Here is a 12,500-nt window from a genome sequence, read left to right as displayed (position 1 = left end):
TACGTTGGGTTGGGTGTGTGTGTGTGTGTGTGTGTGTGTGTGTGTGTGTGTGTGTGTGTGCATTGTTGAGTGTATGTGTGTACGTGGGGTTTGGTGTGTGGGTGGGGTTGTGTGTGTGTGTGTGTGTGTGCATGTCTTTTGTTGTGTGTGTGTGTGTGTTTGTGTGTTGTTGTGTCTGTGTGTACGTGTGTGGGTGTATATGTGTGTGTATGTCTGATGTTGAGTTGTGTAGGTGTGTGGGTGTATGTTTGTGTGTGCATGCGGGGTTGGGTATGTGTGTATGTGTGTGTGTGTGTTTTGTGGGTGTGTGTGTGACTGCGGCTCTAGAATCTGAGCAAACCGTTGGGTATACAAAATGGATCCTCCACCCAACCGTCTGAAAACCTTCATTATGAAACAGGACTCACTACAGGATGCTGAGCTTGCTCTGCCTTACTTCTATTTATGATTATCTTCCACCTTGCTGACCTCTCCTCCGCTTCTCTCTAACTGTCCAACTGCGGCCTCTTGTGATTTCAAACCACACATCTTTGATGGGAATGACCTCGCCCCATCTCCTGCAACCACCATGGACACTGGTGAACAGCGCGCCGCAAACAACGTCAAACCAGCCGCCATCACTTTGAAAATACAGAAAATGTGCATCTACAGGCGTATGGTTAACGGTTTTTAACTCGGTAATGTCAGGGTTTAACTAAATCGGCAGGGCTGATTATGGCAGTCCACGCTACCTCTCCAAACTGGCGCTACACGCTAGCTCTCCTAACTGTCGCTACCGCTCTTAACTGGGGCTACACGCTACCTCCCCTAACTGATGCTATCAGGTAGCTCTCCTAACTGGCGCTACACGCTAGCTCTCCTAACTGCCGCTACACGCTAGCTCTCCTAACTGTCGCTACCTCTCCAAACTGGCGCTACACGCTAGCTCTCCTAACTGTCGCTACCGCTCCTAACTGGGGCTACACGCTACCTCCCCTAACTGGGGCTACACGCTAGCTCTCCTAACTGGGGCTACACGCTAGCTCTCCTAACTGGGGCTACCGCTCCTAACTGGGGCTACACGCTACCTCCCCTAACTGGGGCTACACGCTAGCTCTCCTAACTGGGGCTACACGCTAGCTCTCCTAACTGGCGCTACACGCTACCTCTCCTAACGGGGGCTACACGCTAGCTCTCCTAACTGGCGCTACACGCTACCTCTCCTAACTGGGGCTACACGCTAGCTCTCCTAACTGATGCTACACGCTAGCACTCCTAACTGTCGCTAACGCTCCTAACTGGGGCTACACGCTACCTCCCCTAACTGCCGCTACACGCTAGCTCTACTAACTGCCGCTACCTCTCCTAAGTGGTGCTACACGCTACCTCTCCTAACTGGCGCTACACGCTAGCTCTACTAACTGTCGCTACCTCTCCTAACTGGCGCTACACGCTACCTCTCCTAACTGATGCTACAAGGTAGCTCTCCTAAGTGGCGCTACACACTAGCTCTCCTAAGCGGCGCTACACGCTAGCTCTCCTACCAGGCGCTACCTACTACCGCTGCTAACTCGTGCTACACACTAGTTCTCCTAACTGACCCTACCGCTCCTAACGGATGCTACATGCTACCTCTGCTAACTGGTGCTACACCCTCCCCCCCTCTCTGCTCCGGGGCCTCAGGCCACAATAAGGCCGCTGAACAGTGAAAAGCCGAGGACTTCCGCTACGTCGAATCCCTTGTCACGGACAGGAGTCCAGGCCAGCAGGGGTCGTGGGGGGGATGGGGGGGGGGTTGTGTGTGTAACCTGATCCGTCCGCCCTAAACTAACAGGGACAGGGCTGTTGGTTTTAGTGGCCCTCGTGGGACCACAAGCTCTCCGCTTTGATTTACGGGCTGTGTTGGCTTGGCAAGGGCTCATCATTATTAAAACGGATGGAAATTGATTTACAAGCAAAAAACCTGGAATAACTAAAATCCAGAATACCAAAATAAAAATAACTGAGCACATGGTGGTGTATGATTGACTAACTTTTTTTTCTTTTTGGTTTGTGTTACTTTTCTTTCTTCACTGCTGCCTGACGCTGCGTTTGTGTGCCAATTTGTTTCCTATCTGGCAACCCAGGATACTCTGAGATTAGTGAATCATCCCACACTGGCCAAAACAAAGACACGTTCCAACCCGAACGGAAATGTTAAAGGAAATCGTACTGGCTGGTAGTATTGTGGTCAAACAAGCTAGTAGTTTCCCTGATGACATATCAAGGTCATTCTGATTTTATTCATTTCATTTCCTGTCAACGGCGTCATGTTCTGATTTACTGATATGATATTTCAATATAAACCTAGCTTACTACGATGCGCTACTATGACAAGTAGCTCAGGCCAGCAGCCAAGCTAATGCATACGGTATCGTTATAACGTTATAAAAATACAACAACGGTCAACACACTCAATTTATTATTGTGCTGAAGACAAAAACCCTCCAACTGGCAACAGACGCCACGCTACCTCATCAAACTACGTCTATTGTTAATGTTTTGATTGTGAGTAACCTAGCAGCAGAAATCACATAAAGCTTTAATGTGTATAATTGTTGGCTGAATAAAAAGAAAAAGAAGACTAAAAAGGCCCTCACCTGATTGGGTAGTCAGCCGCGCTGAGATTGATGAAGAAATCCCACGACCAGTCGGCCATCTTGAGGAGGTCGCTCATGGTGCGCAGGTACATAGTCAGTAAGCTGGCCCCTCCCCAGATGGTGGACATGCGCCAGGGAGTCACCAGGACGTTTGGGTACTGTTCGGCAAGGGCGATGACCTCCCTATGGAGGTAGTTGGATCGCTGTCGGTGAGGCCAAAAAATAAAATCACAGCTTAAAAAAAGTTGAATTGGGAAATACTAGCATGAACATGAATGAATCTATTCCAAAATTTGTGTGAAAATCTTGTGATTATCGTATCTTGCAACCCTTTCCACAAAGGCTCAATATAAATATTATTTTTACTAGTGGCCCGACAAATACTTTGTTAGATTTGTATTTAATTGCTTTGTCTGTTGATTGCATATTCACGCACAATAATTGTTCTATATAAAGCATTGTCCTGAAAGGTATCGCGTAACTATACGGAGCAGCAAGTACTGTTTGCGTCATCATGGTGGCAAGACAAAAAAAATCATCCTACACAACAACAACCTTCAGGTACTGTGCGTCAGATAATAGCCACACTGTTAAAGGTACTAACAGGGGAGAAAATGCTGCGATGGATCATGTCTGTCTAAGCGTGATTAATAACATCTCAAATGCTTTCTACCTAACCCATTTATTGTCCTTGAGTCAGCATGTTACGATGCTTAACTATAAATATATATAAACATATATTGATGTTTTATTGATGGTGTAACGGTAATAACAGTAAGATAACTAACTGTGTTTTAAACACTGACTTTATAAATCTGCAGTGATGCTGAAAGGTCTACAAGCTAATAACTACACTACTAACTAATGAAATAAATAAACTAACTCGACACTCCAGAAGAGTCCTAGGCCAGCTCTTCAACTCTATTTATTGACTTTTTACTGACTTATTTGATTGACTTTTACTGATTGTCCATTTGACCTGACTGACTTTGTGAGCTACTGGATACCTGAATTAGATGAAAAAAGTATCTCTCTCTCTCTCTCTTTCTCTCTCTCTCTCTCTCTCCCCCCCCCCCCCCCCCCCCTGCTCCCTGTCTCCTCACCAGGTCCACGTGGATGTAGTAGTAGTGGGAGGTGTGGTAGATGGCCTTGAAGAGCCGCTGGAACTGCCGGGACGCCCGGCCGTGGACCACCAGCACGAAGGCCACGCGGGCCGGCACCACGGGGGCCGCCTGGCCCAGGTCCTCGTCCCACTGCACGTTGACGCTGGTCTTAGCTGGAGGGGGAGGGAGAGGGCCGGTCAGAGGGGGAGGAGGAGGGAGACAGAGGGGGGAGAGGGCCCATCAGAGGGGAGGGAGGAGGGAGACAGAGAGGGGGAGAGGGGGGGAGAGAGGGCTGATCAGAGGGGGAGGAGGAGGGGGACAGAGAGGGGGAGAGGGGGGGAGAGAGGGCTGATCAGAGGGGGAGGAGGAGGGGGACAGAGGGGGGAGAGGGCCGGTCAGAGGGGAGGGAGGAGGGAGACAGAGAGGGGGAGAGGGGGGGGAGAGAGGGAGACAGAGGGGGGAGAGGGCCGGTCAGAGGGGAGGGAGGAGGGAGACAGAGAGGGGGAGAGGGGGGGAGAGAGGGAGACAGAGGGGGGAGAGGGCCGGTCAGAGGGGAGGGAGGAGGGAGACAGAGAGGGGGAGAGGGGGGGAGAGAGGGAGACAGAGGGGGGAGAGGGCCGGTCAGAGGGGAGGGAGGAGGGAGACAGAGAGGGGGAGGGGGGGGAGAGAGGGCCGATCAGAGGGGAGGGAGGAGGGAGACAGAGAGGGGGAGGGGGGGAGAGAGGGCCGATCAGAGGGGAGGGAGGAGGGAGACAGAGGGGGAGAGGGGGGGAGAGAGGGCCGAACAGAGGGGAGGGAGGAGGGAGACAGAGAGGGGGGGAGGGGGGGAGAGAGGGGGAGGAGGAGGGAGACAAAGAGGGGGAGGGGGGGGAGAGAGGGCCGATCAGAGGGGAGGGAGGAGGGAGACAGAGAGGGTGGAGGGCCGGTCAGAGGGGGAGGAGGAGGGAGACAGAGAGGGGGGAGGGCCGGTCAGAGGGGGAGGAGGGGGACAGAGAGGGGGGGAGGGGGGGAGAGAGGGGGAGGAGGGAGACAGAGAGGGGGGAGGGCCGGTCAGAGGGGGAGGAGGGGGACAGAGAGGGCCGATCAGAGGGTGTTGAGGGGACGTTTAAGGGAACCGGTCGATGGTAGCCATGCTGATATGATTGTATTGATATGATTGTAGTGCCTCATGATGGTAGCCATGCTGAGGTAATGCTGGAGGTAAGATATGCTGCACCCCTACACTTTATAATTCATGCCAGTACTTTATTTAATTATTCAATTATTTTATTGTTGCTATTGTTGATATTGTCGTGTATATTTTATCTTGTTTTGCGTCACTACGCAGTTGTCACTTGCCTTGCCCTAAGAATTTCAGTGCCCAGTAGGGCTCTGTGTTGCACTGTACATTTGACAAGTAAAACACTTTGACTTAAACAGAGCGCAAGAGGGCAGGATGTGAGAAGGGTATCATTCATGCAACCGTGATTGACAGGCAAGATTGATTGCCTGAACCAATCAGGGAAGAGAAACCCTCAAAACAGAAATTCCCACAGCACATTTCTCTCACGTTTAGCTGACAAACGGCAGTGCGATTTCTAACCAACACCACTGAAATAATCTAACAGTCAGCTAGTCTCTAAATCTTACCGGCCGCGCCTTTAACCTACGTCACAATAAATCAAATCCCTACGTGGCTTTCGGGTCGTCTTAAACCCTGTCGGCTAATTTGCGGAGCGTTTACATCCCTCATGCACACGCAATCGGTCGCACTCCGACATGACCTCCCTCCCGCAATGATTGGAGGACACTTCCTCGGAAACACAGCTTCTGGAATAGTTTTCCTGTCTCGAACTTTCTGCAATTACACCCTGCCTTGTCATCTCCCACGCGCGGTCAGGCCGGACCCAAGCAGTCTCTCTTCCTCTCTATATTTAAACCCTTTTGACAGCAGAGAGCGACTCTGCGTCTAAAGATGCCACAGAGTGGGGCCTTCTGGGAAAAGAGGGGCGGAGCCGTGGGCGGCCCAAGCTAATTAGTGAGCACCCGGGGTGTGTGGGGCACGCCGGGAGAGAGGAGATTATTGTCATCAGTCGACTGCGAGGAGCTCTGCCTGGCCGGTGGTGTTACACACAAACACACCTGCATGCACAGGAGTTCCCTTCTCGTACTTGCTCTCGTCATCCCCTTAACCCTGTGTTGGGTTGTGGGCGTCCCGGTGGCTGACCGGGAAGAGCGCGTACCATTAAGGCTTAGTCCAGATCACAAGGACCCGGGTTCTATTCCTGCCCGTGGTCCTTTTTGCTGCATGTCCTCCCCTCTCACTCCCATACCTTCCTGTCTATCTCATTCTAGCATCGAAGTGCTTACATAAAATCTTTAGAACTCTACGCCGACTCCAGCTCCGTCACATCCCCGCTGCCGCCGCCGACCCGCTTGTCTATTAATATCACGATAAGAGCGTCATCAAAGCAACCTGCAATCATAACGAGGAGACCTCAAATGCACCCGTTTGCGTCCGGCCCCTCGCTGGGGCTGAATCATTAGTCAGCCCTTCTAAATATACGGCTCCTATACGGGCCCCCACTAATTAGGGCGTCAACCGCACCACATCAGTCGGTCGCTGTGGTGCGGCGCACGCTGCTGTACGTTTGCGTACGGCAGGTCGGCGACGCGCCCGGCGAAATAGAATAAAGCATCGTGCCAACATGGACGCTGCGAGTGGAGTCTCCCCGCCCAACGGCTGTGCCAGCGTTTCCTTACTTGACTCCTTTAGGCAGAGGCGGCCTCTGTCCTCCAGCCCCTCACTCTGCCTCTTCTTAGAGTTCTACATCTACGCGTACAGTTCACGATTCTCTCCCTCGCCCACTTACAGTGGAATGTTTTTTCTTTCGGGCAGACGAAAGCCAGCTCGTCCAGAACTCAACCGTTTCAGCTCGCTGAGACGTGCCGGGCAGCGGGCACAGGGTTCGACCCCAGCCTAGTCCTGACCTCCACCGCCACTCACAACAATTACACAACCACCGGGTTCTTGTTTGTGCGTTTAGGTCGATCATTTGGATCAGGGTCACTCCACATCACTTCAATGTAACCCAGTACAACACTTTAACATTCATACACACACCGAAGGCGGAGTCAACCGCATGGAAGGCGACAGCCAGCTCATCGGGAGCAGTTAGGATGAGGTGTTTTGCTCAGGGAAACCAGCTAGCAGGAGCCGGGGAATCGGACTAGCAACCTTCAGTTTAAAACCTGCTCTACCTCGGGAAGCTGACCCCAAATGAATTGATAGTTATGATATTATAACTCTAGGTCTATGATTGTAGGCTACGCCGTCTAGGCTTCGCCTTCGCAGGCTTGACCCGTGTGCGCAAGCACACGGGTCAAGCCTGCGAAGGCGAAGCCTAGACGGCGTAGCCTACATAAAATAGAACCCTGTTTTATAAGGGTTTGGTTTCTCCTTCATAAACGACCGTCTACGTCTCACATAACCCCATCTCCTCCCTGCGGGGAGCGAGTGATAACACCACCGTATGGAGGCCGGGGATGGCGGGGGGGGGCCGGCGTACCTTCCAGCGGGCAGTAGCGGGGCACCTGCAGCGGCATCAGGGTGCCCTCCTTGTGCCTGCAGTACACGTCCACGATCTGCTGCCGGCACTCGCGGCTCTTGGCGCGCGACAGCGCCGAGATCACCTCCTTCCCGCTGATCTCGCACTGCGGCGCCTCCTTCTTCTTCTTCTTCTGCTGTGGCTGTAGCTCCGCCCCCGCCGCCGCCACGCTCGACCGCACCGAGGACTTTCTGTGGCGGCCGGCGTCCGCGGCGTCCCGGACGGAGCCGGCCGCCCCCGGGGCAGCGGCGGCGGTGGCGGGCCGGAGGGCGCCGGTGCGGTTCAGGCCCCGCCCCGCCCCGCCAACGGGCTGGGCGGCGGCGGCAGCCATGGCGACGGGGTGCTTGAGCACCTCATTGGCCGACCTCCCCGGGTGGGCGCTCTTCCTCTCGACCTTGCGCGGCTTGGCGTTAGGTCCCGCGGCGGCGGCGGCGGCGGCGGCGGCGGCGGCGGCGGCGGCGGCGCGCTGGGGCTTGGAGCCCGCGCCCAGGTTGCTGTTGCTGTCCACCGTGTCGAAGTCTTTGGGCACCGAGTTCTCGTTGTTGTTGCTGTCCGGGCGCGGAGGGAAGTCGTCCTGATTGGACGAGAGAGAGCACAAGACACGGAGGGTTAGGGTACAAGGGAGTCAAGGGAGAGCAGTTTGGTAAAAGCTTGATGGCTTGACCTTGCAGGTCAATGCTGGTTTGGCGGTTCGCTCTCACTGACGGACAAATAACCAGTGGGGTTCTGAAACTGTTTCACAGGTTTTCGTTGACAACTCCCAACTGAAAACGCTTGTTATTTTTTAGGCTGTCGTATTACTCTGGATCAGTTGAGAAAATAGGTCAGGAAGTGGTTCAAATGAGGGTTAAGTGAGGTTCTATGGATGAGTCACTCATCGCCACACCTCCTGCTCTGCTTCCACTGTCACTGTCACACCAAACATCCAATTATTATAAACCCCCTCATGAATGACGCTTGATTGCGACACAGAAATGGAACAGTGTCTAACAGCCGTTATATAAAAAGCCAACAATGTTTGATAACAAATTCCAACAGGGCCATTTAATGACGTCAATGCAGACACCCAAGTCCACTAACGGCGTCTGCAGTGAATCATGCATATTTAGAGGGCGCTGAGAGGCAGTGGGCCACTGCATGACACACTGAGCACTGTGGGCTGGTTGAGTTCAGCACCAGCTCACTGCATTCTGACCCACTGGGTGATGCGGCTCAACGGAAAACACAGGGCTCTGCACAACAGCACACATGGACACGCACGCACACACACACACACACACTCCTGCAGGCTTGCGCGCGCACACACACACACACACACATAAACGCCTGCAGGCATACACACACACACACATACACATAGCTGCAAGCACGCACGCACACACAAACATGCACGCTCGCATGCACACACACACACACACACACGAACACACACACACACCCACACAAATACATAGAGCAAGTCACAGGAGTCAGCATAATGTCAACGCCTGCTACCGACCAGATTTGCTATATGGACTGAGCCATCGTCACCGTGTGTGTGTGTGTTTTATTGGCGGAGGAGAGAATACAACAGGGACTGCAGGGCAGGGGGGCCGATAGACAGGAACCAGGCACAAGCGAGCATTCTTTGTTTCTATGTTTCCTGCGGCCTCAGAATTTTGAGTCGTCGTTACCGTCATATAATTCAATCAAGTCTAACTCCGGAGAACAAAAGTATGGCTTTAATATATTTATTGTACTATTTTTACCCGGTGCGGGGGCTAGTCCAATAACAGGATTTTGAACGCGCACAAACACACACATGCACACACAGACACACACATACGCACGCACGACCCTACACAAACACGCACACAAACACACACACACTTCCGTGACCAAACACAACGTCAGAAATAGCAAGGAGTATTTCATCTTAATATTGCCAAGCATTCCCCCCAAAGAATAAAACAATATTGCAAAGTTGGGTATGCTCTTGTCCTGTGGCGTGTGTGTGTTGGTGGGCAAGCACAACCTTTATTATCTTTAGCTCTAAACAACAGAACCTCTCTCTTCCTCGCTGTGGCAGTCCGGACTGTCATGCATAGCAGCGTATAGCTTCAGTCAACCACGAGGTAGAGATCTGACTTCACGTTACAAACACCTTTTTTTTTTTTCCTTCTTTGACAAATGACATGACTTTCGACACATATTTACGTTGACGAAACAAATGAGAAGGAAAAGAGGATCTGAAGGCTTGCAGGAGACAAACGGGTGAGAACACGTCTGGCCTCGGGCGGTGAGGGAGGCTGAACGAGAGCTTTACAAGAAATGAGCAGATCTGAAGAAAGAAGAAGTCACAAAGAAACAAAAAGCCCAGAGGAAATGTGGAAACGACAATCTAATCTGGAACTCCCGGGAGTCCCGGCAGGGACGAATCAGAAGCTTCTGTAGTCCAAGTGACCTTTAACCCCTCTTACAGAGGGGTTAAAGGTTTCTTTGACCTTGACCCTAAGCAGAGAGGGCAGGTAGTGTGTGTATGTGTGTGTGTATTTGTGTGTGTGTTTTGTATGCGTGTGTGTGTGTGTGTGTGTGTGTGGGTGTGTGCGTGCGTGTGTGTGTGTGTGTGCGTGTGTGTTCCCAAAGCCATGCAAATGTTTGCCCTGAATACTCAAGATCAGAGCGATGACTAGATAGGTGGATTACAAGTAACATAAGAAAATTGTGTGCGCGTGCAGTGTTATCAAACACCGTTGTGATGCACGTGAAGCAAGGAGGGATCCAGTTGGTTAGTGCATGAACAACACACACACACACACACACACACACAAACACACACTATATGACTCCTGTATGTCCCTGGCTGACACACTGAGGAAGCTCTCTGAAGACTTCCTGTGACCAGTAGCAGGGTGTTCCCCTCTCACATCCCCTTGTCCCTACACACACACACACACACACACACTCACATCCCCCCGTCCCTACACACACACACACACACACACACAAACACTCACATCCCCCCGTCCCTACACACACACACACACAAACACACTCCGCAAGCTTGAGTATTACGTATGGCAGGTCATCCACAGGAAGGCATTGAGAATGCACATACCCGCACACATGCACACGCACACCAGCGCACACAAACGCACACATACCCCCTCCCCCCCACACACACACACACACACAGACACACACACCACCCCACGCATAGGTTTTTCAATAAAAGGTGCCAACAATGAGGAATGAGAGCCAGAGACAATGTGAGATAGAAAGAGAGACACAGTCAGTCCACAAATAGAAGAGAGAGAGAGAGAGAGAGAGAGAGAGAGAGAGAGAGAGAGAGACAGCGAGAGAGAGAGAGACAGAGAGAGAGAGGGAGAGAGAGAGAGAGAGAGAGAGCGAGAGAGAGAGAGAGACAGAGAGAGAGAGAGAGAGAGAGAGAGAGAAAGAGAGAGAGAGAGAGAGAGAGAGAGAGGGAGAGAGAGAGAGATTTAAGAGTTCCCAGAGTAGCTGTTGGAGAGCGAGCGAGAGGACAAAGGAGGGAGAGAGGTGAGGGCGCGGGATGGGGAGCTCTGTTGCCTTGACGTCGGCGGGCACGATAGCGAGAGATTCAAGATGAGAAACACATGGAAATCCACCGCTTCATCTTCTGTGCAGATCTAGGACCGAACTGAGCTGCGTACGGTGTTCATTCCTCACCCTGATTGGCCCCATCAAGACTTTAAGATTAAAAATTTCAAACTATATATATAAATGATCCAATATCCTGTAGGGGGCGGGCCGATAGCCAAGCTCCGGGCAGAGCCCAAATGCCATGGACACCCCTGATAGCGCACAAACATGCACCTTAGCCATGCACACACACACACACACACACACACACATACACACACACACACACACACACACACACACACACACACACAAACACACACACACACACACACACCCTACACACACACACCTTCACAGCCTTTCAGCACTCATCTGAACCCCACCGAAACACCTGACCTAATAACCCAATAAGCAACAAAACCGTTTCGTGGTGAAGGCCAATAATTGGCGGTATAAATAATTAATGACTGCTCTCTGCATGCACCATCACAACGGGAACCCCTTCATCATGTTACATGTGAGAGTCTCAAGTTTACAACAACACGATCAAGACCTGATACTTCATAGTGTAGTAGTGTGTGTGTGTGTGTATATGTGTATGTGTGTTTGTGTGTGTGTGTGTGTATATGTGTGTGTATGTCTGTGTATGTGTGTGTATATGTGTGTATGTGTGTGTGTGTAGGTATTTGTATTTGTGTGTGTGTATTTGTGTATGTGTGCGTGTGTGTGTGTGCGTGTGTGCCTTGGTTGTTGTGTAACAGAGATCTGAAGAAGGCCTATCAAGTGGTCGTCTGGGGGGCATTGTTGTGGCTCTGACCTTCAGTGTCCTGCGGGTGTTCTCACCCTGGGGGGGGGGGGCGGCCAGCTATCTTAACAAGCCTGGCTCGGCTGTAGGCGGGTGGGCCGCCCAGACATTACTTTGTGTTCTCCCCACACCAACAGGGTGTCTGCGTCTGGGGGAGTCTGAGACAAGGGGAGGGTGGGTGATGTCCCTGACAGCTGGGCCGCAGCTGAGCACTGTGATTCATCGGCCCGTCTCTCATCCGCTGCGGAGCGCGCGCGAGAGAGAGCGAGAGAGAGAGAGAGTGTGTGTGTGTGTGTGAGAGAGCCAGTGAGGGAGTGAGTGAGGAAGAGAACCTATAGCCCCTTTGCAGAGAGATCCCGCAAGATTTCCGCGAAGAAGATCCAGCATTAGGCTGGCTTTGCTAATCGACACAGATCATACATGGCATGCCAGCTTTGCGGTGGATAGTGGTGTGATGGCGGCATTGCTTTTTTAACGATAATGTCAAGTGAGGACTGAGGGGCTTTTGCTAGCCACGCACGTTTATACCAGCCTTCAAACGCAGGCATCGTTGCTGCGCATCATAGACAACATGTCGATGTGTGATGCTACAATGGCCAGTAATTGCAAGCAATGTGTGTGTGATCAGAAACAAGGGAGGGGTCAATTGCAGAGTGGCAGGGTGAGCACACGCGATGACCCTTCATCAAAGCATCCCACCCCTTTTACTCCATGTTCCGGTTCATCCTTTCTACGGACCCCCAGAGTTAGACCTCCGCTGTCGGTGTGTACCTTGTTGTGACTC

The 12,500-nt window shown here is 52.1% G+C and overlaps 1 protein-coding gene across 1 annotated transcript in view; it reads right to left on the bottom strand.

Moving 5' to 3' along the window:
* Positions 1-12,500, bottom strand: part of LOC307082164 (xylosyltransferase 1-like) — a 31,089-nt gene that overhangs the window by 13,940 nt on the left and 4,649 nt on the right. The window contains 3 exon segments of the mRNA XM_079745643.1: positions 2,619-2,821; positions 3,722-3,894; positions 7,270-7,882. Coding sequence (XP_079601769.1) covers positions 2,619-2,821; positions 3,722-3,894; positions 7,270-7,882 — 989 coding nt within the window.

The sequence above is a fragment of the Pollachius pollachius genome (assembly GCF_949987615.1).
Source record: "Pollachius pollachius genome assembly, chromosome: 11".
NCBI classification, from domain to species: domain Eukaryota; kingdom Metazoa; phylum Chordata; class Actinopteri; order Gadiformes; family Gadidae; genus Pollachius; species Pollachius pollachius.
Note: the sequence above shows the minus strand (reverse complement) of the source record. Positions and strands in the feature narration are given on the sequence as shown.